This window comes from Taudactylus pleione, unplaced genomic scaffold (genome assembly GCF_031769625.1).
Source record: "Taudactylus pleione unplaced genomic scaffold, aTauple2 ptg000372l, whole genome shotgun sequence".
In the NCBI taxonomy this organism is placed as follows: domain Eukaryota; kingdom Metazoa; phylum Chordata; class Amphibia; order Anura; family Myobatrachidae; genus Taudactylus; species Taudactylus pleione.
Window position 1 is genome coordinate 6,815,961 of NW_028284773.1, and position 24,334 is coordinate 6,840,294.

The window sequence follows — 24,334 nt, forward strand, 5'->3', positions numbered from 1 at the left end:
GTGATTCACATTAGTATGTAACATGAGTCACATATCAAAATTTATAGATTTTTTTTTTTAGTACAGTCTGGTTACCATTCAGTTTGTTGTTTGCGTGTCAATCATAAGTTTAGGGTTTTATAACTGTATAGTATAAAATGTATATTGTAAAAATAATTAGGAGAGCATAAGTTCCATCAATTCCTATGTCAGTACTGCTGTAACATGAGTCACGCATAGAAACAATAAACTTTAACTATTAAGAGTGTACATTTTTTTCTGCTTCTAAGCATTAATTATGACTACCTATGCCATATATTATTGTCATATATTCACAATGTTGAATTTCATCATCATTATTTTGTGTGTGTGGAGCATTTAAACTTCTAAAAATTAACTTAAAATGTAATGAGTCACATGGAATGACTATATATATATATATATATATATATATATATATATATATGCATATACAATCACACTACATCCACACACAGAAAAATCACACACAGGACTTAAAAAAAAAAAAAGTCTATATGGAAAACAGACTTCAAATAGACAAATACAGAACAAGAAGCAAAACAATTTATGAATAAAAAAAAAATCACAATTGGCAATAACTTTTATATGTTTCTCCTTATAATTTCCTACAACTTTCTCTTTCTCCACTTAATCTCCTCACAGGCACACAAAGTGAAAGTAGCCAGCTGTCTGTTTCTATATGTCATGTGAATTGTTTCTGCAAATGCACCATTAAATGAATAGAATAGTTTCTAATCCACAGTGGACTATTTTAATAATGTCAATTGAATGTTGTTTCTATAAAAGCATAATTAAATGAATATGAATAGAATAGCTTCTAATATGCAGTGGTTTCAATAGAATTTTATTAGAAACCACAGCCAAATAAAAGACTCCACAGCGGGTTGTCCTTTAGAAACCGCCATGGAACGACGGGGGGTTTCCAGTTTAGAAATCAAACCCGACCTTTAGCAAATGCTGTTAATTAGACATAGAAATCGCCGTCAATTGACGACTGTTTCTAAATGACACCAAAACAGCGGCTTAGTAAGTTTAGCCTATAGTTTTATTTAGCATATTAAAATTAGTCAAAATTGATTAATTTAGTTGCTGAAACATTTGTGCAATTGACAGTTATGCAAAGGTAACAGAAGACACAGATTCAGCATTCATTCTATTAGTGAAAAATACACTTCTGGTCAACTTTTAGTAACACCCTTGAATTTTAAGTTTATCTTGAACAGAAGGAATGTAGTGATACAGCTTTGGTCTAAAGACACTCATGTTTCGCACAGAACAGGATAAAACAATAACAATTAGAAGAAGCAATAGGAGAGAAAAAAATATTTCAAGATTGTCATGACTATTATTGGCACTCATTTGAGCATTTCACATTTTTCTTTTTAAAAGAGCTAGATTAGACTGAAGTGTGATACATTAGAAATTAGTAATCTGATAAATTGCCAGTGCTCACATGATTTCATTTATCCAATGAATGAAAGCTTCGATGTTTGAAAACTTTCTATTCCCTGTTATTTTATCACAATGGTAAAGACCAGAGGGCCGTCTAAAGCATCAGAAGTATTATTATCACCAAACACAAGACCTCTAAAAGGTACAAGACCATCTCCAAAAACCTTGGCATCCCTGTTTCAACAGTTTTGCAATGTTTAAAAAATATTTTAAGCAGACTCCCAAGGCACAAACAATACCTTTGCTGCCACCTACAAACTTAAGGGCCACCTAACCCCTATACACATACCATATACAATACAATTATAGGCAATTACCTATAGTTATATTGTATATAGTTTTGCAATGTTATTAAGAAATGTGTTCTCATGTAATTGTGAAGAACCACACTAGATGAGTGGGAAATAGAAAAATCAGTGAAAGAAATCTTCGAAGGTTGGTACAAACTGTAGCAAAAACACCACGTAAAACATCCAAAGACCTGGTACCGTCTGGAATAATGGTTTCAACCTGTGCCATACGCTGCATACTAAGGACTTTGTGGGACTAGGCCGGTTGTGGGCACATCTGCTGAAAAAAAAAGGAGCAACTGATCTTTGCCAAAAGTTACCTAGACGAACCACAATCCTTCTGGGCAAATGTTCTGTGGACAAACTAAACCAAAAGAAAACTCTTTGGCAATGCAAACCAGCAATTTGTTTCTACAGATACATCCTTGCTCATCTTTGCACGCTCCCGCAGCCTCCTAGTGGGCGTTTCTGACTGGTCGCATCAGATGTGACCATGTCAGGGAAAGCCCAGTCTGTTGTGTTTGCATCTGATGCGACCATGCCAGGCAAGTGGTTAAGGAATGGTGCATTTAATACCGTCCAGGTCAGATGTTTTTTATTTTGCCTTTGACATTACTAAAATTTGGTTCATAGTTTTTGGACATCCTATTAAAATGTTCTGATGATACGAAGTTGGTGCATTTCCATTTATTTCTGAATATATTATATAGGTTGTACTGAAAAGTAAAGAAGGCCAATAAGGTTGACCAGAACTTTACATTTAAGTACAGGTTGAGTCTCCCATATCCAAATATACGAAATATTTTTAGCATGACTGAGATAGTGAAACCTTTGATTTTTGATTGTTCAATGTACACAAACTTTGTTTAAGGCACAAAATTATAAAAAATAAAGTATAAAATGACCTATAGGTTGTGTGTATAAGGTGTATATGACATATAAATGAATTTCATGTATCTACACAAACTTTGTTTGAGCCACAAAATTATTGCAAATATTGTATAAAATTATCTTCCGGCTGTGTGTATAAGGTGTATATAAACCATAAATGCATTCTCGGTTTAGATTTGGGCCCTATTCCTAAGACATTTCAATATGGTATGCAATTATTCCAAAATACGGAATATTCCCATATCCAAAATACCCTTGGTCCCAAGCATTTTGGATATGGGAGACTCAACCTGTACTTATGTTATATTTAAGGATGGAATAGAAAATGATCTCAAAAGTTCCTTACAGTTTTTACACTAGCAAAAGTTTAAGAATGATGAAAGCTTTTTACCTACTTTTTACTGTACCCAACATTGATAAAAAACATTTTGGTTATAGTTTTTAGTAAAAAAATATATGGTATCTTCTCTTGTGCATGTGACATTCATTTTTCAGTAGAGAGAGATTACAGAGACAGATTCAGCAGGCATTTTACTAGAATGACGTCTCCATAGTATTGTTCATTTAAAGAATGGATGGAAGTATAATTACATTGTGGTCTATGTATTAATGGGAGATGAGCCCTTTCTCCAGTGAACACAGGTGTTCTCATCTGAGTTAGGGCTTCTCTATATCTACTAAAGGGACTTTGGTGAAATTATTTACCGGGTTTATCTAGCAAAATCTTGAGAAGGAGTTCTTGCAATGGATTAAACTGTTTTTACAAGGTTATATGTCACTGCACATCTTTAAGTGTAAGAAATAGCACCTAGAGAAGCAAAGCGACATGTATGCGATCATTAGCTTTGTCATTGACATCCAGGCTATCCATTTAATAATTGTGTAACTGTGCTACAGATTAAGCAAATGGTTTAAATTTGACGCCCAGAGGATTAGCAGCGCTTTAGTGTCACAGTCCTCGGTATGTGACATTTGGATAATGGAAACCTGTCAATGTGGCACAGTAGAATGTAATAATTCCCAGTCCCAAGACATCATTCTGCTAACAGTCAGGAAAAGATTTCGTCTGCTGCTTTTTTACATATTTGTTTACAGACCTATCAGGTCGACCCTGCAGCACAGACGATGACAATATATCTTACAGATCTATCGGTACGTCTGGAAGCGTGTACGGACGAACCGCCGACCGCCTATATACTGGCTACACTGACTGCCGACACTGACTTCGCAACTGGGTCAGCAAATTTAAATGCCCCCCAGTTGCGATGTATGATCAGACATTTCGAGCAGCCGATTGGTAAGTGTGTATAGCTTACCTAATTGGCTGCTCGATCAGCGCGACAACTGGTCGGCCGTTTCATCCTTTAAGTGTGTACTCGGCTTTAGACGGTAGGGTCAAAAGTAATTGTTGCTTAATTGTCCGTAGCGATCACCTTCACCTAATCTTGCAGCACTTCTTTCCTGACAGTAGGATGTCTGTGCCTCCATCCAGTGTCTTGATGAGCTTGACAATTATACCAGTGTCATTGTCTTCTCAGCCAATAAATTTGAACTCATTTCTTGGCTTGGGGAAGTCTATTTATCAAGTACACTGTAAATACTTGTCCTATTAACACCATTTTACAAAACAGAAGTAATAAAAAAATGCTTTATTCTTAGCATAAATTTCTTTTAAAGCTTTAATGTGTCACAATATTAACTAGTAAAATAAATAAAATATCTTTTAATACATTATGTATTTCTTTTTAAATCATTGCTACAGGAACTGAAATATGGGGTTTCAGCTTTCAGTACCATTGCATATGTGCACAACTGTGGAAACTGGGGCAGTGAAATGGAAACCTGCTGTTACCGCTCCAGCCAGTACTACCAGGGCACTTGAGTGACGGTCAGCTGCCTCCTTCATTATTCTGTTGATAATTCAGGCAATTTTGTTTTCCATATCACAGTGATGAAATATACTTATTGTGAGGATAGGGGGCTATAATAACTTCAATCACCTTAGTGTTTATATTGCAGTATGTCAAAGGAGGAATTTACCAATGAGTAATAGCTCTTGGCGTCTGTGTTAGATTGTATGCATGACAGCTCGAGAGTGAGGCAATAACTCTGTCAGCTCTTCATATATCTATGCCAGTGTTTCATATATCTCCTGAAAGTAAGGAGGCATTATTCAAGTGGCAATTATTTATGAAGATTGTGAAGCATTTGCACATTTGGCTGAGCAAAGGTCTTGCTATGATTTAGGTTGGAAAAGTACGTGTGTTCTCAATTCAGCCATTCTCAGGGTAGTGAAACTCTGCGGTATATATGAGCAGAGGTGTAGCATGAAGCCAAGGCACTTGAAGAATGCCTAAGCAGTGGTGAGCCCCTTCCCCGTACTATTGCATTTTGAAAAAGGGGACGTGGCTAGCATGTTAGGTTAACTTGAAGTGGAAAAACAAATCATAAATGGAGATCCTCTTCTACTGTATAATAAATGGACAATTTATTGTTTAATCAGTTTAAAAAAATGAGTGATACATCTATATAGAGATTATAACAGATATAAGTTGCACTTTTACATACCCACATGCCCCTTTTATGCCATCAGATTCATTCACATGCCTATTTTATGTCACCAAACTTTTCTACATGACCCTTTTTATGCCACCAAACTCCTCCACATGCCCCTTTTATGCCGAGAGACCTCTCCACTTGCAACTTGTATGCAACAAGATCCTGCCACATACACCTAGTATGCCATCACACTTATCCACATGCCCCCCATTTTGAATAATGTAGTATTCTTTACCTCTGGTTTGTATTATGTAACATTCCCTCATTTCCTTTAGTTTGTATTATGTGCTGTTCTTTCTTCCTACCCCGGTTGCTATTATGTAATATTCTCTATACCCTTCCCTCCCCCTTCCCTCTTTTGTATTATGCAGCATCCACCCCTATTTTGTTTTATGCTGTATACTCTCCTTTAATATTTGGTAAGACAATGCTATTTGCCCCCACCCTCCATTGTATTATGTCCTTTTCTCTCCCCTCTTTTGTATTACACTATATCTCCTAACACTCCCCACTCCCCCATTGGATTTCCAATCAAATTCAGCACACATATACATTTATTTGGAACCTTCATACAGTACACAAAGCAGTAAGCTATCCGTGAATCACAGTTCACTCCTGAGTTGTTTTGGTAATCAAGCTGTCACTGGCATAGCTTCAATTATATAAAGAACGTTAAAACGGCTGCTCCTCACATCCCAGCTCTGCCACCTCGGCTCACTGTGAAAGGCAGCATCATGTGGCATCATTAGAAGACACCCACATGACCATTACCTGACAGCAGCAGCCAACAAGAAGGGAGCGGGATGCCACGTGACACAATCAGGTGGACAATCATGTAATCATTTGCTCCAGGCCACCTGCGAGCCTGTAGTTGCTGTCCCCCACTCCTATGCTGCAGTGCTTGAAGATGCCAGACCGTGCCCTTCACTACCATCAGCACTCAGAGCACCTGCGCCAGGTTCTCCACCCGCACTACTGTATATGAAAACCAAAAAACTGCTGTGTCCTCCAAAATCAGGAAATCCTTCAAGTGTACATACTCTACCGTCTACTGATCATCTAGATATCCTGTGTTATACTCTGCTTTTAAGCATGTGTCATTGTATAGAGCAGATGATGCCCTTTTCAAAGTAGGTCCACTAATCATTCTGCGAATGAATCATGGTTTGTAATTACAGCTTTGTGATGATCAAGCAACAATTGCAGCATCTTATGCAATGCTGCTGAGTCATTACACTGTGTGTATAAATATAAAAATAAGTTCTTAATAAATTATAATAACATACAAATATTGCTTATTGGGGTAGCATATTTCTAAGTGTATTTACATCAAATATTTTATCATCAAATATTTTATCTTCAAATGCAATTGTTTTGTCTGTGTATTTAAATTATTTGAAATTCACTGAAAGCTATCACATTCACACTACTGTAGAAGCGTGGTATTTTATCAGTGACTATCAGTGAACTTCATGTGTTTTTGGTATATCTTGTGCACATTACAATAATACATATGTGTCCGCCTACAGTATCCTCAGATCTCACCAAATAGCCCAGTTTATCACACCACAGACTTTACTATGTAGCCATGCCAAAACACTAATCCTAAGTACCTACAGATGTGTCCTCACTCGTCTTTGCTGCAGTCGCGCAAAACAGCCCCTCTTGGCGTGCCTGGCCCCTTGAGACTCTGCTAGCACCGGGCGTCTTTTTTGCCTGATTAATTTGATATGTGACGCTTGTATATCTGTGTGCGACTGAGTCTCTGAATCAGCTTACGAAGTGCTACGATGCAACAGCTGCAGCTTTTTTCCCAATCAAATTCTGTATTCAGTCTCCGGTGCACACAGATACAAAAGTGTCACATAGCAAATTATTCAACACAGTCTCCAGGTGCGTCCTAGTCGCATCACATTGTGACTAAGATGCATTTTCTGCAAAAAAGACACCTGAAGCTAACACAGGACCTGGCGAATCACTTCCGCCAGGCATGTCACGCTGCATGGCATTTTGAGGCTAGATGAGAAAGGACACATCTGTAGTACACTATTTGCCTGATTCAGAGATATACGCTAATGCCGCTACTGCGGAATTCGTACGCAGCGACTCTGTGAAATATGCAAATGTCACTGCTCCTAGGATTTTTGTATTGAGACGCCCACTGGCAACTACGCAGATCCAAGCGACTGTACAAAAACGCAGTATAGGTCGCAGATCAGGCCTTCTGAGTAACCCTATGGTTGCGCAGGATGGCCGCATGAATTGAGGCGCTGGAGTCTTTTTTTATTGCGTACGGGATCACAGTCGCAGGCTGAGGCACTCCGAAAATATTTACGATGTGACTGCATTTTAGTCGTCCCCCCCCCTGTTGTTGCCAACAAACGGTCCCTGCCCGTCACTTACTTTGTGACTAGATCTTCACTGCGAGCATCTACTGTAATGAAACTTGACACATACAGTTTGACTCATGCGCAGAGCATCCATATCTCTCAATTGCCCAAATATCGGCATTGTGTCCATCTCTGAATCAGGCACCTGGAAAAAGTAGCACAATGAAGGAAAAAGCAAAGTTGAGAAAAAAGTACACAATCCAGGTTAAACAGGCACAGAGCAGATCTGATACGAATGACCCTCACCATGCAGCATTATAATTTGATCTGCAATTGTATACCAATTTTCTTTGCTATAAAAGAATAATCCTCAAATTGAGGTGACAGAAAAAAAGTAGGAAAGTTGAGGAAGTAGTGCGCAGCACAGGAATAGTGCCAGGCGATGGCACAAAAGGGATAGGTGTATAAGGACACTTACCTACAGCTTTATTTGCTTAAAATTCATGTGCATGTAGAATTTTGTAGAAGAATGAGAGAAATAGAATACTTACAGAATCATTCATTTGTTTTCTAGAGCGGTGTGATGACTGGGGGTTAGACAGCAGGAAGCTGACCCAAGCTTATGATGGAGAACCTGTCTGCATAAGATGCCCTCTTTTTGAGGACTACCTGAAGCATAATTATAGTACAGCACATTCAGCAGGCCTTACCTTAATGTGGTATTGGACTGGTCAAGGGAAGGATCTTGAAGAGCCAATAAACATCCGTCTTCCAGATAACAGGATCAGCAAAGATAAGGACATACTCTGGTTTCGGCCAATTATTCTCAATGACACAGGGAATTACACCTGCATGTTGAGGTAAGTTGTCCTATGGATATATGTCAGTATACAGACAATAGGCATGTGTTTGCTAAAAAGGCTAAGTAACGGATTACATTATTTGGGGGAGGGGGAGTTTTATACAAACATTATGTACCACCTAAAGTACTATTTATTTTGGCTTGTAAAAATTTTAGCTATACATTTATAGTAAATAATTTGTGGTAGAATATATCGTATGTTAGGATCAGACTGCTAAAACAGCATCTAACCCTTTCTTAAAACAATATGCTGTTACGGCCAGAACTACAACTTGCAGTGACTAATTACATTATGATAATGTTTATATGAAATTATACAACCACAGCACCCACCTTTTTAACTTCATCCTCTCTCTTTTGATTTTCCAGAAGAGACTGTCCTGAGTTTCAGTATTACCGCAAGAGAAAATGTCCTTATAGCTGACCTTGCTGCCACTTTGTGAGACAAAGTAGGCACATGCAATGCTGAAAACTTTCATTACATTAACATACTATGTTTAACCAGGACACAGTGCAGCACCCTTTTGGTGCAACTACTATGCAGCAGCCATTTGATATACTTGCAGCATGACCATTTGGCCACCTCCTTTTGGGTTGTGTTCCATATTAATTTGTGATCATCTCCTCCATTATTTTTTTTACTTAAGATTCTATGAAACAGAATTTCTCAAATTTAATTATCAAGTTTCAGACTTATTAATATTGCAATGGGTTCCAAAAGAATTAATTAGTATGCTCATGGTAACAGTTCTAAGACTAGCATGCCTTTTTTTTTTTTATTCTCCAATAAATCATGATACAGTATTTCATCTAAATCACAGGCCTAGTTCTGGACAGGCTAGGATGAGAAATGTATATTCTAAAGGTGTTGATACATTTGACCTTAAATCACAAGTTAGTAAATCTGAGCCTCTATAATTATTTCCTCCTCTGCAATAGTAGTAAAGCTGCATCCTAAACTGTGACTCCCTAACCTGGTGTACGGCATTCTGGATCCAGGAGATCACAAAGCAATTCCTAAGTGAACTATCATTTTGCAGCATTGCAGTGCAATTTATAGCTTTAATCTTCCCTTTAGAAATATAATGTAAAATCCTGCAGATGCACAGTTCTGTGTGTTTGCAGCATTAAAATGCAGTGCACCAATCCATAATGTGAGCAAACTACTGTAGAGCAATATTTTGTACTATTTTTAATTATTATTACTACAATTTATTTGAATGATACAGCCCTAAAAATGAGGCTAAATATATTCCTTTTGTTTAAATGTTTCACTAATTAAGAATATGTGAGATGATGTTACGGCACATCTGGTACAACTTCAAATGTTTAAGAAAACATTATGTTTCAGATTATCTGACGGTGAACTAGGAGGTTTATGTAATATAGGGCAGGAGATTTGTCTTGCCATGGAGGATGGGTTATGCACTGTGGGCCTTATTCAAAGTGGGACGCAGTGTCTAGGTCGGACACAGTGGATCGATTTTTGGCTACTGCGCATGCACCAAAGCTAATCTGCGCACCTGCGCAATGGGTTTGAGGTGGTGATTGCAGTGTGGATTTATTCAGGAAGTGAGTGACAGGTAAATAGCATTTTGGGGGAGGTAAGAGGGAGTGGCTACAAAATGCAGGTGTGTCAGAACTGTTCTCTGAGTGTGGCCTAGTGAGCCTCCACGAAAATGTATGCAGCTGAAAAGGCCCTGTTGTCTTAGGTGAGCTAGACATTCTGAGACAGCATAGGTTGCTCAGAGGTTTGATGTGCAACTGATGTTTCATCTTTTGTACGTAAGCGGCTGATGTGAAACGCCGGAGGTGGCCATCTCTGTGCACAAGATGGCAGCTAAGTCATTAGCATATTTTTGCATGTCTGCTGCGTACGGGTTCACAGCAGTGACAGCATTGCGCGCAACTCTGAATCACGCCCTGCATACCAACATTCAGGATCATGGTCGCTAATAGTGAGCAGATAATGCTGCTTATTATTGATTTCCTAAATTGTTAAAAAGTCCACTAAAACCTAATAATTAGTATTTAAGTAGTGATACCATATTATGCAAAAAAAAAAAAGTTTGGGGAATACTGTTGCCATGTAGGTGTGTAATTGGTCTGCAACAATGTTTAGATAGGCGGTACGTGTCAAAGTGACGTCCGCATGAATGCCAGGATCCAAAGTCTCCCAGATGAACATTGCCCAGAGTATATTATTGCATCTGCCGACTTGACTTTTTCCCATAGTGCATCATGGTGCATAACTTCCCCAGGTAAATGACACACGCGCACCTGGGCTGTCCACATGATGTAAAAGAAAACATGATTCATCAGACCAGGCCACCTTCTTCCATTGCTCCATGGTCCCGTTCTGACGCTCAAATGCCCATTGTAGGCACTTGCACTGGTGGACAGGGGTCAGCATGGGCGCTCTGACTGATGTGCAGCTACTCAGCACCATACACAGCAAGTTGCGATGTACTGTGTGTTCTAACACCTTTCTTTCATAGCGAGCATTAACAATTTGTACTACAGTACAGTAGCTCTTCTGTGGGATAGGGTCAGACAGGCTAGCCTTAGCTCCCCATATATGAGCCTGCATATCCAAACGGTTTTGTATATGCTCAGACCCAGTCGTCTGGACATCACAATTTGTCGCTCAGATCCATACGCTTGCCCTTATTTCCTACTTCCAACACATCAACTTCAACAACTGACTCTTCATTTGCTGCATAATATATCCCACCCAGACAGGTGCATTTGTTACAAGATAATCAATTCACATGTTGTTCCCTTCACCTGTCAGTGATTTTAATGTTATGGCTAATCGGTGTATATAAGGGCACATGGGAAACACCTGGGAATTTTGCAATCTTTATTTTGGGTGTTAGGCCGGGTATACATCAGAAAAATTAGTTCCCGGACGATCGGCCGACATATCGCACTGTGCGTACACACTGCATGATGCAGTAGTAGTACAACGGCATAATGTACAATGCCATGCTGCAATTGGCAGCATGGCATCATTCACGATATCTTCTGTTTGACAGTGCAGCATGGCCAAACAGAAGATATTGTGTACAACCTGTAGGAGCGCGCAATTGAGGGCACATACTGAACGACATGCACGATATGTCGTTCCGAGTTTCCCAGAAACGACAAATCGTGCAGATGATGTTCTGGTGTGTACCCGGCATAAAATCGGATTTCAGTGAAACTTGCAGGATATATAAATGAAAGTATGCAGGAGAGATTTATGGAAGAAAAAAATTATATTGTATTGTATTATGTTCTATACCCCCCAAATACAACAAAAATGGTTTGTATTGTGTCCTTCCTCTCATCAGTGTCTTATAGTGTACCCCCCCATTCTAGGTTTTTGTTTTGTGCTCTCTCTCCCCATTTGCATGTTCTATACTGTTCTGCTCCACCCCATCTGTATTTTGTATTGTGCTTTTAACATCAACCAAGCCCCCACACACATGCATACAAACTTACCACATGCATGTTATCCTCGAGTTCTTTCTGCCTCCACTTCTGTCAGAATTTGAGTGTCTTTTAAGGTGTATGCCGGGACCAGCATAGGCACCGATTAGGTGACTATTCTAAGCTTGGGGAGCAAATACAAATATTCCCATTCCCTACCTATTTAACATTCCCAAGTAACCATATGTAACATCTGAAGCAGTGAAACCTCGCAATATACCAATACAGTGACCTTATAGCCCATTCTTCTAACTCTCTTCCAATATAGACCACTTTCTTTGGTGGCTAGTGTACAATACAGTGCTCATGCTTTGATAACTTGTATAAAAGTTCTGTCAGCTGTCTAATATACGAGATATGGCAATTAATAATGAGACTGATGCTATAATTTATGTTTAATTATATTACAGTAGGTACATTTTAACCCCTTCTATGTACTCCCCTTCTGCATCCACACACTGCTGCATTCTATTTGTTTTATTGGCCAAAGCCATGCTGTAGCTCATTTTCTGTCAGCTGTCTCAACAGCTCAGTCGTTTACTTCTTTACCTCAGTAATACCCCTTTCACACATGCAGCAAAAACTCGGGTTTTATGCCGTGAATGCGCATCGGCCCAGGTTTTTGCTATATGTGAATAGAAATGTCCAAGACCCCGCCGACGCAGACCCGGAAACATCGGAGATGAACGGTCATCATCGGATGAATGTACATCTCTGAATCAGGCTCCCTGTGCGAGAGGGGTGAAACTTGCAAAGCTTTATTTAATAGCCACACCTCATATAACACAAGCCTGGTGACATGACCATGTGATTAAAATACAAAATAAACCTGCCCATATTTATTAAAGCCGGGGCAGAAATCATGGTTGAGTCTTTTACACGAGAATGCTGGACAATGGTCTCGGTTCCATTGTGGAGTGATCATGTACCTGGCAAACCACCAATTGCACAAATTCCAAATTTAAGATCTGCTTCCAATATTTATGAGCTTCCATATGCTGACCAATATCTTTTGTCAAGTATAAAAAAATAAACTATATCCAGTAACTAGTATAATATGCTAATATTTCTGTCATGTATGCAAACATTTCAATATTACCTGCCAACTATAATGTGTTTTTAAGACTAAACACCTCTCTTATCTTTTACTTGGACTTCCGCAGTCTCCTCCAATCTGGCATGCCCCTCACCCATCTATACCACTTAAATCCACCTTAAATGCCACCACAAAATTGATCTTCCTCTCTTTTACCTAAACATCTGCTGCACAACTTTGCAAATCCCTTCACCGGCTTCCTGTGTAATCCTTACCTACAAAGCCCTCAACATCACCCCTTCATCAACCTCAAATCATCTCTGGTAACCAGCTCTCATGCCCACATACAGGGCTACCGACAGCTCTGTGCAGGGAGTGTCTTTTAAGGTGTATGCCGGGACCAGCATAGGCACCGATTAGGTGACTATTCTAAGCTTGGGGAGCAAATACAAATATTCCCATTCCCTACCTATTTAACATTCCCAAGTAACCATATGTAACATCTGAAGCAGTGAAACCTCGCAATATACCAATACAGTGACCTTATAGCCCATTCTTCTAACTCTCTTCCAATATAGACCACTTTCTTTGGTGGCTAGTGTACAATACAGTGCTCATGCTTTGATAACTTGTATAAAAGTTCTGTCAGCTGTCTAATATACGAGATATGGCAATTAATAATGAGACTGATGCTATAATTTATGTTTAATTATATTACAGTAGGTACATTTTAACCCCTTCTATGTACTCCCCTTCTGCATCCACACACTGCTGCATTCTATTTGTTTTATTGGCCAAAGCCATGCTGTAGCTCATTTTCTGTCAGCTGTCTCAACAGCTCAGTCGTTTACTTCTTTACCTCAGTAATACCCCTTTCACACATGCAGCAAAAACTCGGGTTTTATGCCGTGAATGCGCATCGGCCCAGGTTTTTGCTATATGTGAATAGAAATGTCCAAGACCCCGCCGACGCAGACCCGGAAACATCGGAGATGAACGGTCATCATCGGATGAATGTACATCTCTGAATCAGGCTCCCTGTGCGAGAGGGGTGAAACTTGCAAAGCTTTATTTAATAGCCACACCTCATATAACACAAGCCTGGTGACATGACCATGTGATTAAAATACAAAATAAACCTGCCCATATTTATTAAAGCCGGGGCAGAAATCATGGTTGAGTCTTTTACACGAGAATGCTGGACAATGGTCTCGGTTCCATTGTGGAGTGATCATGTACCTGGCAAACCACCAATTGCACAAATTCCAAATTTAAGATCTGCTTCCAATATTTATGAGCTTCCATATGCTGACCAATATCTTTTGTCAAGTATAAAAAAATAAACTATATCCAGTAACTAGTATAATATGCTAATATTTCTGTCATGTATGCAAACATTTCAATATTACCTGCCAACTATAATGTGTTTTTAAGACTAAACACCTCTCTTATCTTTTACTTGGACTTCCGCAGTCTCCTCCAATCTGGCATGCCCCTCACCCATCTATACCACTTAAATCCACCTTAAATGCCACCACAAAATTGATCTTCCTCTCTTTTACCTAAACATCTGCTGCACAACTTTGCAAATCCCTTCACCGGCTTCCTGTGTAATCCTTACCTACAAAGCCCTCAACATCACCCCTTCATCAACCTCAAATCATCTCTGGTAACCAGCTCTCATGCCCACATACAGGGCTACCGACAGCTCTGTGCAGGGAGTGTCTTTTAAGGTGTATGCCGGGACCAGCATAGGCACCGATTAGGTGACTATTCTAAGCTTGGGGAGCAAATACAAATATTCCCATTCCCTACCTATTTAACATTCCCAAGTAACCATATGTAACATCTGAAGCAGTGAAACCTCGCAATATACCAATACAGTGACCTTATAGCCCATTCTTCTAACTCTCTTCCAATATAGACCACTTTCTTTGGTGGCTAGTGTACAATACAGTGCTCATGCTTTGATAACTTGTATAAAAGTTCTGTCAGCTGTCTAATATACGAGATATGGCAATTAATAATGAGACTGATGCTATAATTTATGTTTAATTATATTACAGTAGGTACATTTTAACCCCTTCTATGTACTCCCCTTCTGCATCCACACACTGCTGCATTCTATTTGTTTTATTGGCCAAAGCCATGCTGTAGCTCATTTTCTGTCAGCTGTCTCAACAGCTCAGTCGTTTACTTCTTTACCTCAGTAATACCCCTTTCACACATGCAGCAAAAACTCGGGTTTTATGCCGTGAATGCGCATCGGCCCAGGTTTTTGCTATATGTGAATAGAAATGTCCAAGACCCCGCCGACGCAGACCCGGGAACATCGGAGATGAACGTTCATCATCGGATGAATGTACATCTCTGAATCAGGCTCCCTGTGCGAGAGGGGTGAAACTTGCAAAGCTTTATTTAATAGCCACACCTCATATAACACAAGCCTGGTGACATGACCATGTGATTAAAATACAAAATAAACCTGCCCATATTTATTAAAGCCGGGGCAGAAATCATGGTTGAGTCTTTTACACGAGAATGCTGGACAATGGTCTCGGTTCCATTGTGGAGCGATCATGTACCTGGCAAACCACCAATTGCACAAATTCCAAATTTAATATCTGCTTCCAATATTTATGAGCTTCTATATGCTGACCAATATCTTTTGTCAAGTATAAAAAAATAAACTATATCCAGTAACTAGTATAATATGCTAATATTTCTGTCATGTATGCAAACATTTCAATATTACCTGCCAACTATAATGTGTTTTTAAGACTAAACACCTCTCTTATCTTTTACTTGGACTTCCGCAGTCTCCTCCAATCTGGCATGCCCCTCACCCATCTATACCACTTAAATCCACCTTAAATGCCACCACAAAATTGATCTTCCTCTCTTTTACCTAAACATCTGCTGCACAACTTTGCAAATCCCTTCACCGGCTTCCTGTGTAATCCTTACCTACAAAGCCCTCAACATCACCCCTTCATCAACCTCAAATCATCTCTGGTAACCAGCTCTCATGCCCACATACAGGGCTACCGACAGCTCTGTGCAGGGAGGGACATGGCCAACCCAAGAAAGTGTGGCCAGACCCCCTCCTTACAAAAAATAAACAATGTAACATCTTCGTGGCTGCGGAGAGAGAGAGCTGACTGCTGCAGCGTGTGTGCTGGGGAGAGAGAGAACTGACTGCTGCAGCGTGTGTGCTGGGGAGAGAGAGAACTGACTGCTGCAGCGTGTGTGCTGGGGAGAGAGAGAACTGACTGCTGCAGCGTGTGTGCTGGGGAGAGTGGCTGCTGCAGCCTGTGTGCTGGGGAGAGTGGCTGCTGCAGCGTGTGTGCTGGGGGAGAGGCTGCTGCAGCGTGTGTGCTGGGGAGAGTGGCTGCTGCAGCGTGTGTGCTGGGGAGAGTAGCTGCTGCAGCGTGTGTACTGGGGAGAGTGGCTGCTGCAGCATGTGTGCTGGGGAGAGTGGCTGCTGCAGCGTGTGTGCTGGGGGAGAGGCTGCTGCAGCGTGTGTGCTGGGGAGAGTAGCTGCTGCAGCGTGTGTGCTGGGGAGAGTGGCTGCTGCAGCGTGTGTGCTGGGGGAGAGGCTGCTGCAGCGTGTGTGCTGGGGAGAGTAGCTGCTGCAGCGTGTGTGCTGGGGAGAGTGGCTGCTGCAGCATGTGTGCTGGGGAGAGTGGCTGCTGCAGCGTGTGTGCTGGGGGAGAGGCTGCTGCAGCGTGTGTGCTGGGGAGAGTGGCTGCTGCAGCATGTGTGCTGGGGAGAGTGGCTGCTGCAGCGTGTGTGCTGGGGAGAGTGGCTGCTGCATCATGTGTGCTGGAGAGAGTGGCTGCTGCAGCGTGTGTGCTGGGGGAGAGGCTGCTGCAGCGTGTGTGCTGGGGAGAGTGGCTGCTGCAGCGTGTGTGCTGGGGGAGAGGCTGCTGCAGCGTGTGTGCTGGGGAGAGTGGCTGCTGCAGCGTGTGTGCTGGGGAGAGTGGCTGGTGCAGCGTGTGTGCTGGGGAGAGTAGCTGCTGCAGCGTGTGTGCTAGGGGGAGAGGCTGCTGCAGCGTGTGTGCTGGGGAGAGAGGCTGGTTCAGCAGTAGTCAATCCTCTCTCTCCTTGTCCAACCTAAACTAGTAGGGGCAAGGGGTGGGCCGCAGGACTTGGGCCCCTCCAGCAGGCCCGGGTAAATAGTACCCCCCCCTCGGCGCCCCTGGCCACATACGTTCCACATTACCCGATCAGACACTCCCACAGCTCCCTATGCTACTCACACTAACACCTTCTTTCAGCTTTTCCAATCTCCACTCTGAGTCGCACTTGCTCCTGTTGTTTAAAATGGGTCCTTTTCCACTTAGAATGTAAGCTCTTCGTGAGCAAAGCCCTCCCTATCCTTATTTTCATGTCTGCATTTATTTGTCTACATTATATTTCCCTGTTTTACACGAAGCTGAGGTTTGCTTCTTTTTCGGCCAGCTTCTTATTCACTTCTTATTCCCCCCTTTGTGGATTCCAAGTGTCAAATTTGTTGCCCAAGGCTAGTTAGCCCATGCACAACTACAGCTACTTATTCAAATATAGAAAATCTGGTCCCTGTGCCCACTTTACCACCCTATTTCATGCCCAAATGCTTTGTGCTCCAAGCAAAATACAATTGAAATTTGTGTAATAGATACCATATTTTGTTTATTCAATGTAAGCTTATTGATTCTATATGAAATTTTTTTTTTTAATATAACATGTTCTGAATAAGAAGCTGGAAAATAAATAAGTAGCTGGAGCTTGAATAAGAAGTGAATAAGAAGCTAACTTCAGCCTCGTCTATTTTACTGCATGTACGACTTTTTTCCCCCACTGTCCAGCACTGCAGAGCGCTATGGTGCTTTTACAAATAAACAGCATATGATACAGAGCTCATTGCCTTGTAACTACAGTATAATGCAGAGCTCATTTGGCGTGGTTGCCAAGTGTACAATAAAGGCCATTACCTGGCAGGAGCCCTCAGACTGTCCATGCCAGAGTGTTCTTCTATCCGATCTGTAGTGATGGGAGAGGTGAGAGCATGCATAAGGGAGCACAATGTGTTTGACAGCTGATTCAGCATTTGCCAGGCCCTTACCCTGTTTATACTGTAGATACAATGTTTTTCTTTATTTGTTTTGTCTTTTTTGATCTAAAATAGATGAAATGTATTCAAACATTTGCTGTAAGGCATAGCAATATAATACAAAACTCAAAGCCTGGTGGTTAGTGTACAATACAGAGACCGTTACATGGTAGTTATTATATAACACAGAGCCTATTGATAGGTGGCTAGTGTACTATGAGCAATCTATGATGTATAATAAAGCACATTCACTAGTGGCCCATTTTATAGAGCCCATTTCTAATCCTAGTTTACCTAGTTACCAAAAGAGCTGCAGTGTTTATACAGCTTTAACTAAGGGTTCATGCAAGTGTTAACTATATAGTGTACTTGAGGAAATATATTTTATATAGGCAACATTTTTAGCACAATCTATCATCTTTCAAACAAAGAAATAAAGAAATATGCACCTGTGCAAGTATTCATCAACCTCACAGTGTGATTGTGATTTGACAATTTATTTATTAACCGTTATTTATATATCGCAAGTATATTCGGCAGCACTGTACAGAAAATATTTGGTCATTCACATTCCCCAGTGGAGCTTACAGTCTATGGGGCCCATTTATCAAAGTGCATTTGAGGTAAATTCCCCGGAAACACCTATTTTCGGGGGTTTACCTCAAATAATAAGTATCCCCAGAATGTATGAAGGAGGGACCGCAGCAGGTATCTCCGATACCTGCTGCGATCCCTCCATTGCCGCCGGCAGCCGCCTCCCCCATAGGTTGCTATGGGGGATGCGATGCTGCCAAATGTATCAATATCGGGAATGCGAAGCATTCCCGATATTGACCCCAGCAGCTAATGCTATCTGAAGATAGTGTTAGCTGCTGTGTCCTATGGGCACTTACCCGCATTTCAGCCGGCGGAGGGATCTTCCAGATGCCTCCGCCGGCAATGGGCGCCGCTCATGTGCAGTCCGCGGGACTGCGCATGCGCAGCAGCCCAGAATGCGCTCCGACCACATCGCAGGGACGGGCTCTTTTCGGAGCCCGTCTCCCTGCATGTGCCGGGTCATACATTTAGTCCGGTATGATCGCATTTTGCAATGCGATCATGGGCGGTACTGCATGCCCTGATCGCATTGCAAAATGCGATCATTAATAAATGGGCCCCTATATTACATATACAATCCCATATTCGCGAAGGTTATGTTTTATTTTATTTTTATCATACCCACCAGTATGTTTTTGGATTGTGGGCGGAAACCATAGCACCCAGAGAGAACCACCCACAAACACAGGGCGAACATATCACTCCACACAGATACTGCCGTATTAGGAACCAGACCCACAACCTCCATGCTATGACTCGCTACACCAACCAATAGCCAAAACAACCGTCAAAGGGTTACCACTGGTGATAAGATCCACAGACGAAAGCTTCAATGACACTGCTTGTATCTTCCTAATACTTGTATTGTTATTTCCAGGCCAATTTTGCCACACCAGCTCAATATCTCTCGGCTTCCTCATTACTATTATATTGTGGTAATAACGACATAATTATTTTACTTCTGCAATAATGTTTCAATTACCGCTTGTTGTTAGTAAATAAGCTCCTTAGAATTGTGATTCCTGTGTTTCACACGGGCGCAATTTCATCCCCGCCACAGCCCCCTGCATCTCATAACAACCTACGCCATGTCACAAAAGTGCTAGTGTCACCACAACACCCACTGCTGCTGCCCTGCAGTTGGCTGGGGCCCGGTCACTGGGATGTACTGGGACGGACAGGTTAATCATGGAGGAGAGATTTGTATTGAAGCTAGTGTCAGCATTATCAGCAGCATGTTCTGGGGCACCTGGGCATATTTCCGCAGCCTCCATGCGCACCCCTTCGTAGCTGCCGAACATGGCGATGAGCAATGTCCTCTTTGCACAATGTACCCTGTATTTCCTGGGCTTTCTGTTGCGCTTCCTCACCGTGGTCCCCCTGTCTGGGAACAGCGCTGATTACCATGGGAGGTGCCCCCTGTTCACCGAGGGCGGATGGCTGAGTGGGAACATCACACTGAAGGAGCACTTCACAGTGGGGGAGTGGTGGCCAAAGTCTGCTTGCAGGTTCAGCGTAGGGATGGACATCGGAATCTGATGGTGACAGTTCGATGTTTGTCACCATCAAATGGAAATCATTTGATGGTGTTCCGATGTTTTTTGTTGTTTATTTTTTTAATTCCTGATAGCTATGCCTCCCCGGCTCTTTCCTGGCTACTGTGCCTGCATCAGGGCATCTTCATGGGTTCGTTGGAAGCTGTCTCTTATTCTCTGGTTACCTCTGAAGTGACCCTGTTCAGTCCCTGACTCCCCAGTCCCTCCCCTCTAGGCTTCTGCTAAGCAACAGGGTACATTACTATCTCTGATTGGCTCTCACTGTTTCAGAGAGCCAATCAAAGTGCTTCTCTCGGCCTTGCAGCAGCAGTCAGTCATTCACACAGCACAACAGTTTTTTTTTGTGACTTACTTCATGCCAAGCTTCAGATGCTTTCTTGCTGTTTAAGCACCCTGACCAGCTCCTAAACAGCAGCGTGGTGCAAGATTTTTTTTCTGTGACTTGCTTCACTATAATTGTTACTGCTTCGCTGCCTTTTGTCACAAACTAATGGGTCATACACCTAAAGGTGCCTACACACTAGACATTGTGCTCACGATGCAATATCGTGAGCAATTTCCCTTGAACTCTCCCCAGCAGGTCCCAGGCTCTCCAGGACACGATATGGTGCTAAAACGTGTCCAATCTGACTAAAGATCTATCTTGCACAAAAAATATCTATTGCACTAAATCGTGTATGATATTGGCAAATCTTACCTGCAGCAGGCAATATCTGAAGATGTGATGTACGACCAGCGGGTACGTGCATCGTGATAGTGAGTGGACACTCACAATTTGGACATATTTTACACAACTTGACGTTCCAATGCGTAGAAATCGGGCGAATTGTGTAAAATACAAAAAGAATGTATTAGCTAGCGCTCAAAGACACAAGGCAGTATAAAGATTGAATTGTAAAATATAATGTGTAGACATCTTTAGCCTTCCTCGACCAATGCTGTATCGAATAGTTAAAACCCCATCTTAATCCGTCCAGTGGTTCAAGAGATTAGTCCGAACGAACAGACAGACCCCTAAACCAGGGAATTTATTTTACATATATACTAGCGACCCGCCCTGGCTTTGCACGGGTGAAATTTTATCTCGCCACAGCCCCCTGCATCTCATAACAATCTATGCCATGTCACCACAGTCCCCTGCATCTCACAACAGCCTCTTGCTTCTCACTACTGCCCCCTGCATTTCACCACAGTATCCTATATTTCACCACATCCCCTTGCATCTCACCACAGGCCCCTGTTTCTAACTCCTGCCACTGGTTCTTACCACAGCCCCCTGCATCTCACCACAACCCTTGCTTCTCACTCCTGCCCCCTGCTTCTCACCAGTGTCACAACAACCCACCCTACTGCTGCTCTGAAGGTGCACTACTGGCGGATTGAACTTTATATTGCTGGACTATTTACAAATTGGAATTTTTGTGTGGTATGTGTGTGTGCTTTTCCCCTCGTTGTATTTTTGCTAATGTAGACAATTACGGTATACTTCCAGGCTACAGATATCAGTAGGGAATCATCCTTGTCACGCATTTTGCAAGAAATAATATTTTTTTTTCAATCCCTTGAGTGAAGTATAATGCAGGTCTTTACACAATTTCTACATTACAAACTTTCTGCAAATGCAATAAAAGGAATTGTTATTGCAAGTTTGATAAGCTTGTACAGCTTTTTATTGATTTGATATTTCTTTTTTAATCTTCAAGGTACCTGTGAGAATATATTGCTTTTATACTATAGCGTGTAAACTTTATTAAACTGTGTTTCAATGTTCCAGTTGAAAGTGAAGAGAAATATGTGGTCTCAGAATCATTTTACACGAATATATTTTTTTCCAGGAACAGCACTTTTTGCAGCAAAGTTGCTATTCCCTTGGAAGTGCTGAAAAAAGACCAAAATTCCTGTGTTTCCAGCACCAAGGCAGCTGAGGTAAAACAGTTCTTTTTGGATGATAGAGCTACATTGACTTGTCCAGAGACCAAGGGCTATTTTTCTGCAAACATAACTCCTACTGTAAACTGGTACCTGGTAAGGACATGCATGTCTTTGAATCAAAGGTTGCAATGTCATATAAAATTGTACATGCAGTAGCAATAATATATTTGTTTTCCTAACATCAGGAGGTACAGTGCTGCTAGAAAGTTTATGATCTCTTTAGACTTTTCTCAGTTTCTACATAAATGTAACCTTAAAATGTGTTCAGATTTTCATTTAAATCATAAAAATAGAGAACTCAGTAAATCAGATAACACAAAATAATATACTTTTTCATTTATTAATTTAATAATCAAAATGGCACTGTCCTATTAAAAATTCTCACTACCACATCTGGCCTTCACCTCACTAGTTTGTGAACATATGCCTTCTCACAAAAGGTGCTATACCACCAGATAGGAAAAGGTTACAAAATAATTTTTTATATTTTGGGATTCACCAATCTATAGTTAGACCGTGTATAAATAGTGAACGTTCTGCATCATTGTTACTCTCAGTAGTAGTCGACATACAACAACAATCAATCCAAGAGCTAGGCATGTAATATTTCAGGAAATCTCAAAAAGAAAACTGAGGGTAATGTCAAATGATCCGCAGGCCTCTCTTGTACTGGCTAATATCATTTTTGAGTCTAGCATAACGCAAACACTGAACATGAATTGTGTGCATAAGGGGATTGCTAGAATGAAGCCTCTGCAATTGCTGCTGTTTGAGTCAGAAGACTACTGATATAATCTTCTTTAGATGGATGAGTCTAAAATTTTACTTTTTGGCTATAACAGAAACATTGTTTGGATAAAACCCAACATAGTATTACATCAAAAGAACCTCAACCCAACTATGAAGCATGATAACAACAGTATCTGGGTCTGGAGCTGCTTTGCTGCCACAACCAGGGAGGCAATTTTTTTATCAAGGAATGTAAAAGCATATTATTTTGTGTGTTAATTGATTTATTTGATTTTCTTTATATATTGTTAGGACTTAGATCTTTATCTAAGTATATATACTGTAGGTCACATTTATACAGTTTTGAGAAAATTCTAAGGTGTTCACAAACTTTATATCACTACTGTACTTTATTGAACAATACTAATTACTACTCACCATTACCATTTACTAATGTTTTTTTTTTTTATGTACCCTATTGTGTAATATCTGGTGTCATCTGATCAGGGTTTTACGCAACTCAGATTATTTGTATACATAATGAAAGTCCACACTTGTTTTACACCATCCACCTTTAGAACATCTGCACATCACACTGTACACTTGCCCTTATAACTTATTTTATAAGCCATATGCTATTCATTTTCTCTTTCTGTACACTGTACATCTTTTTCTCTCCCGTTCGTTTTCTCTGTTTTTTTTTTTATTATTATTACAGAATTTTATTCCAGTTCAAAGATTTAACGTGTACATTCCTGTAAACGGGTACAAAGATTTCATACACATGTACTACAGCTCTAGAACCGTCTGAAAACATTCAACAGAATTTTAATGTTGTCCGAGCAACATCTAATTAACATGTTCTTTATATGTTGGAGTCGAGGGATAGGTATTGGGGGGGAAAAAAACGGTAAAGAACAAATAAATGGTAACACAGGACACTGTAAATGGTGCAAGATACAGTGATTTGCCGTTAGCCAAGAAACTTGATCTACTTTAAAAATATACAAATCCAATTATACAGAGCCAATGCTATTGGATGTGTTTATTTTTCAACATGATCCAAAATTCCCAAGTTTCAAAGTCTGGGAGGCCAACTTGCCTGCTCAAAAACAAAAAAAAAATAATGCCCACCAGGGCTGTTGCACACATTTGTAGATTTAAATGCTTCTCTTTAGCTGCATCAGAGAGAATGGTTTGTCTGATTGCAAGCTAGCATACTACAGTATGTGAGTCTCTTGAGATTTGCTCATCTTATTAGCCGATAGGCTTCAATGTCAGATCTAAGGAGAAAGCTTGAAAATGTTGTTGCTGTGTCATGCACTCTCCTTAATCCTGATTTGTCTGTTTATATGGGAGACGTAGTTAATTGCTTGTATCTGCCGCAAGACTCTGACGTTTTGCTGCTCTTATTTCTATTATTTAAAATATCTTAATAAAGTGTATAACCTTGCTGTCTGGTGAGATAATACTTCTTTGAGTTCTAAGCGTATCTGAGTAAGGGCATTTC

General features: G+C 40.8%; 1 protein-coding gene across 3 annotated transcripts in view; it reads left to right on the plus strand.

The window, feature by feature from the left end:
* The window catches only part of IL1RAP (interleukin 1 receptor accessory protein), a 299,347-nt gene that overhangs the window by 223,027 nt on the left and 51,986 nt on the right, over window positions 1–24,334 (plus strand). For all 3 annotated transcript variants that reach the window (XM_088444804.1, XM_088444805.1, XM_088444806.1), the window contains exons 4-5: window positions 8,118–8,403; window positions 21,999–22,188. In XM_088444804.1, coding sequence (XP_088300930.1) covers window positions 8,118–8,403; window positions 21,999–22,188 — 476 coding nt within the window. The remainder of the gene's footprint in view (window positions 1–8,117; window positions 8,404–21,998; window positions 22,189–24,334) is intronic.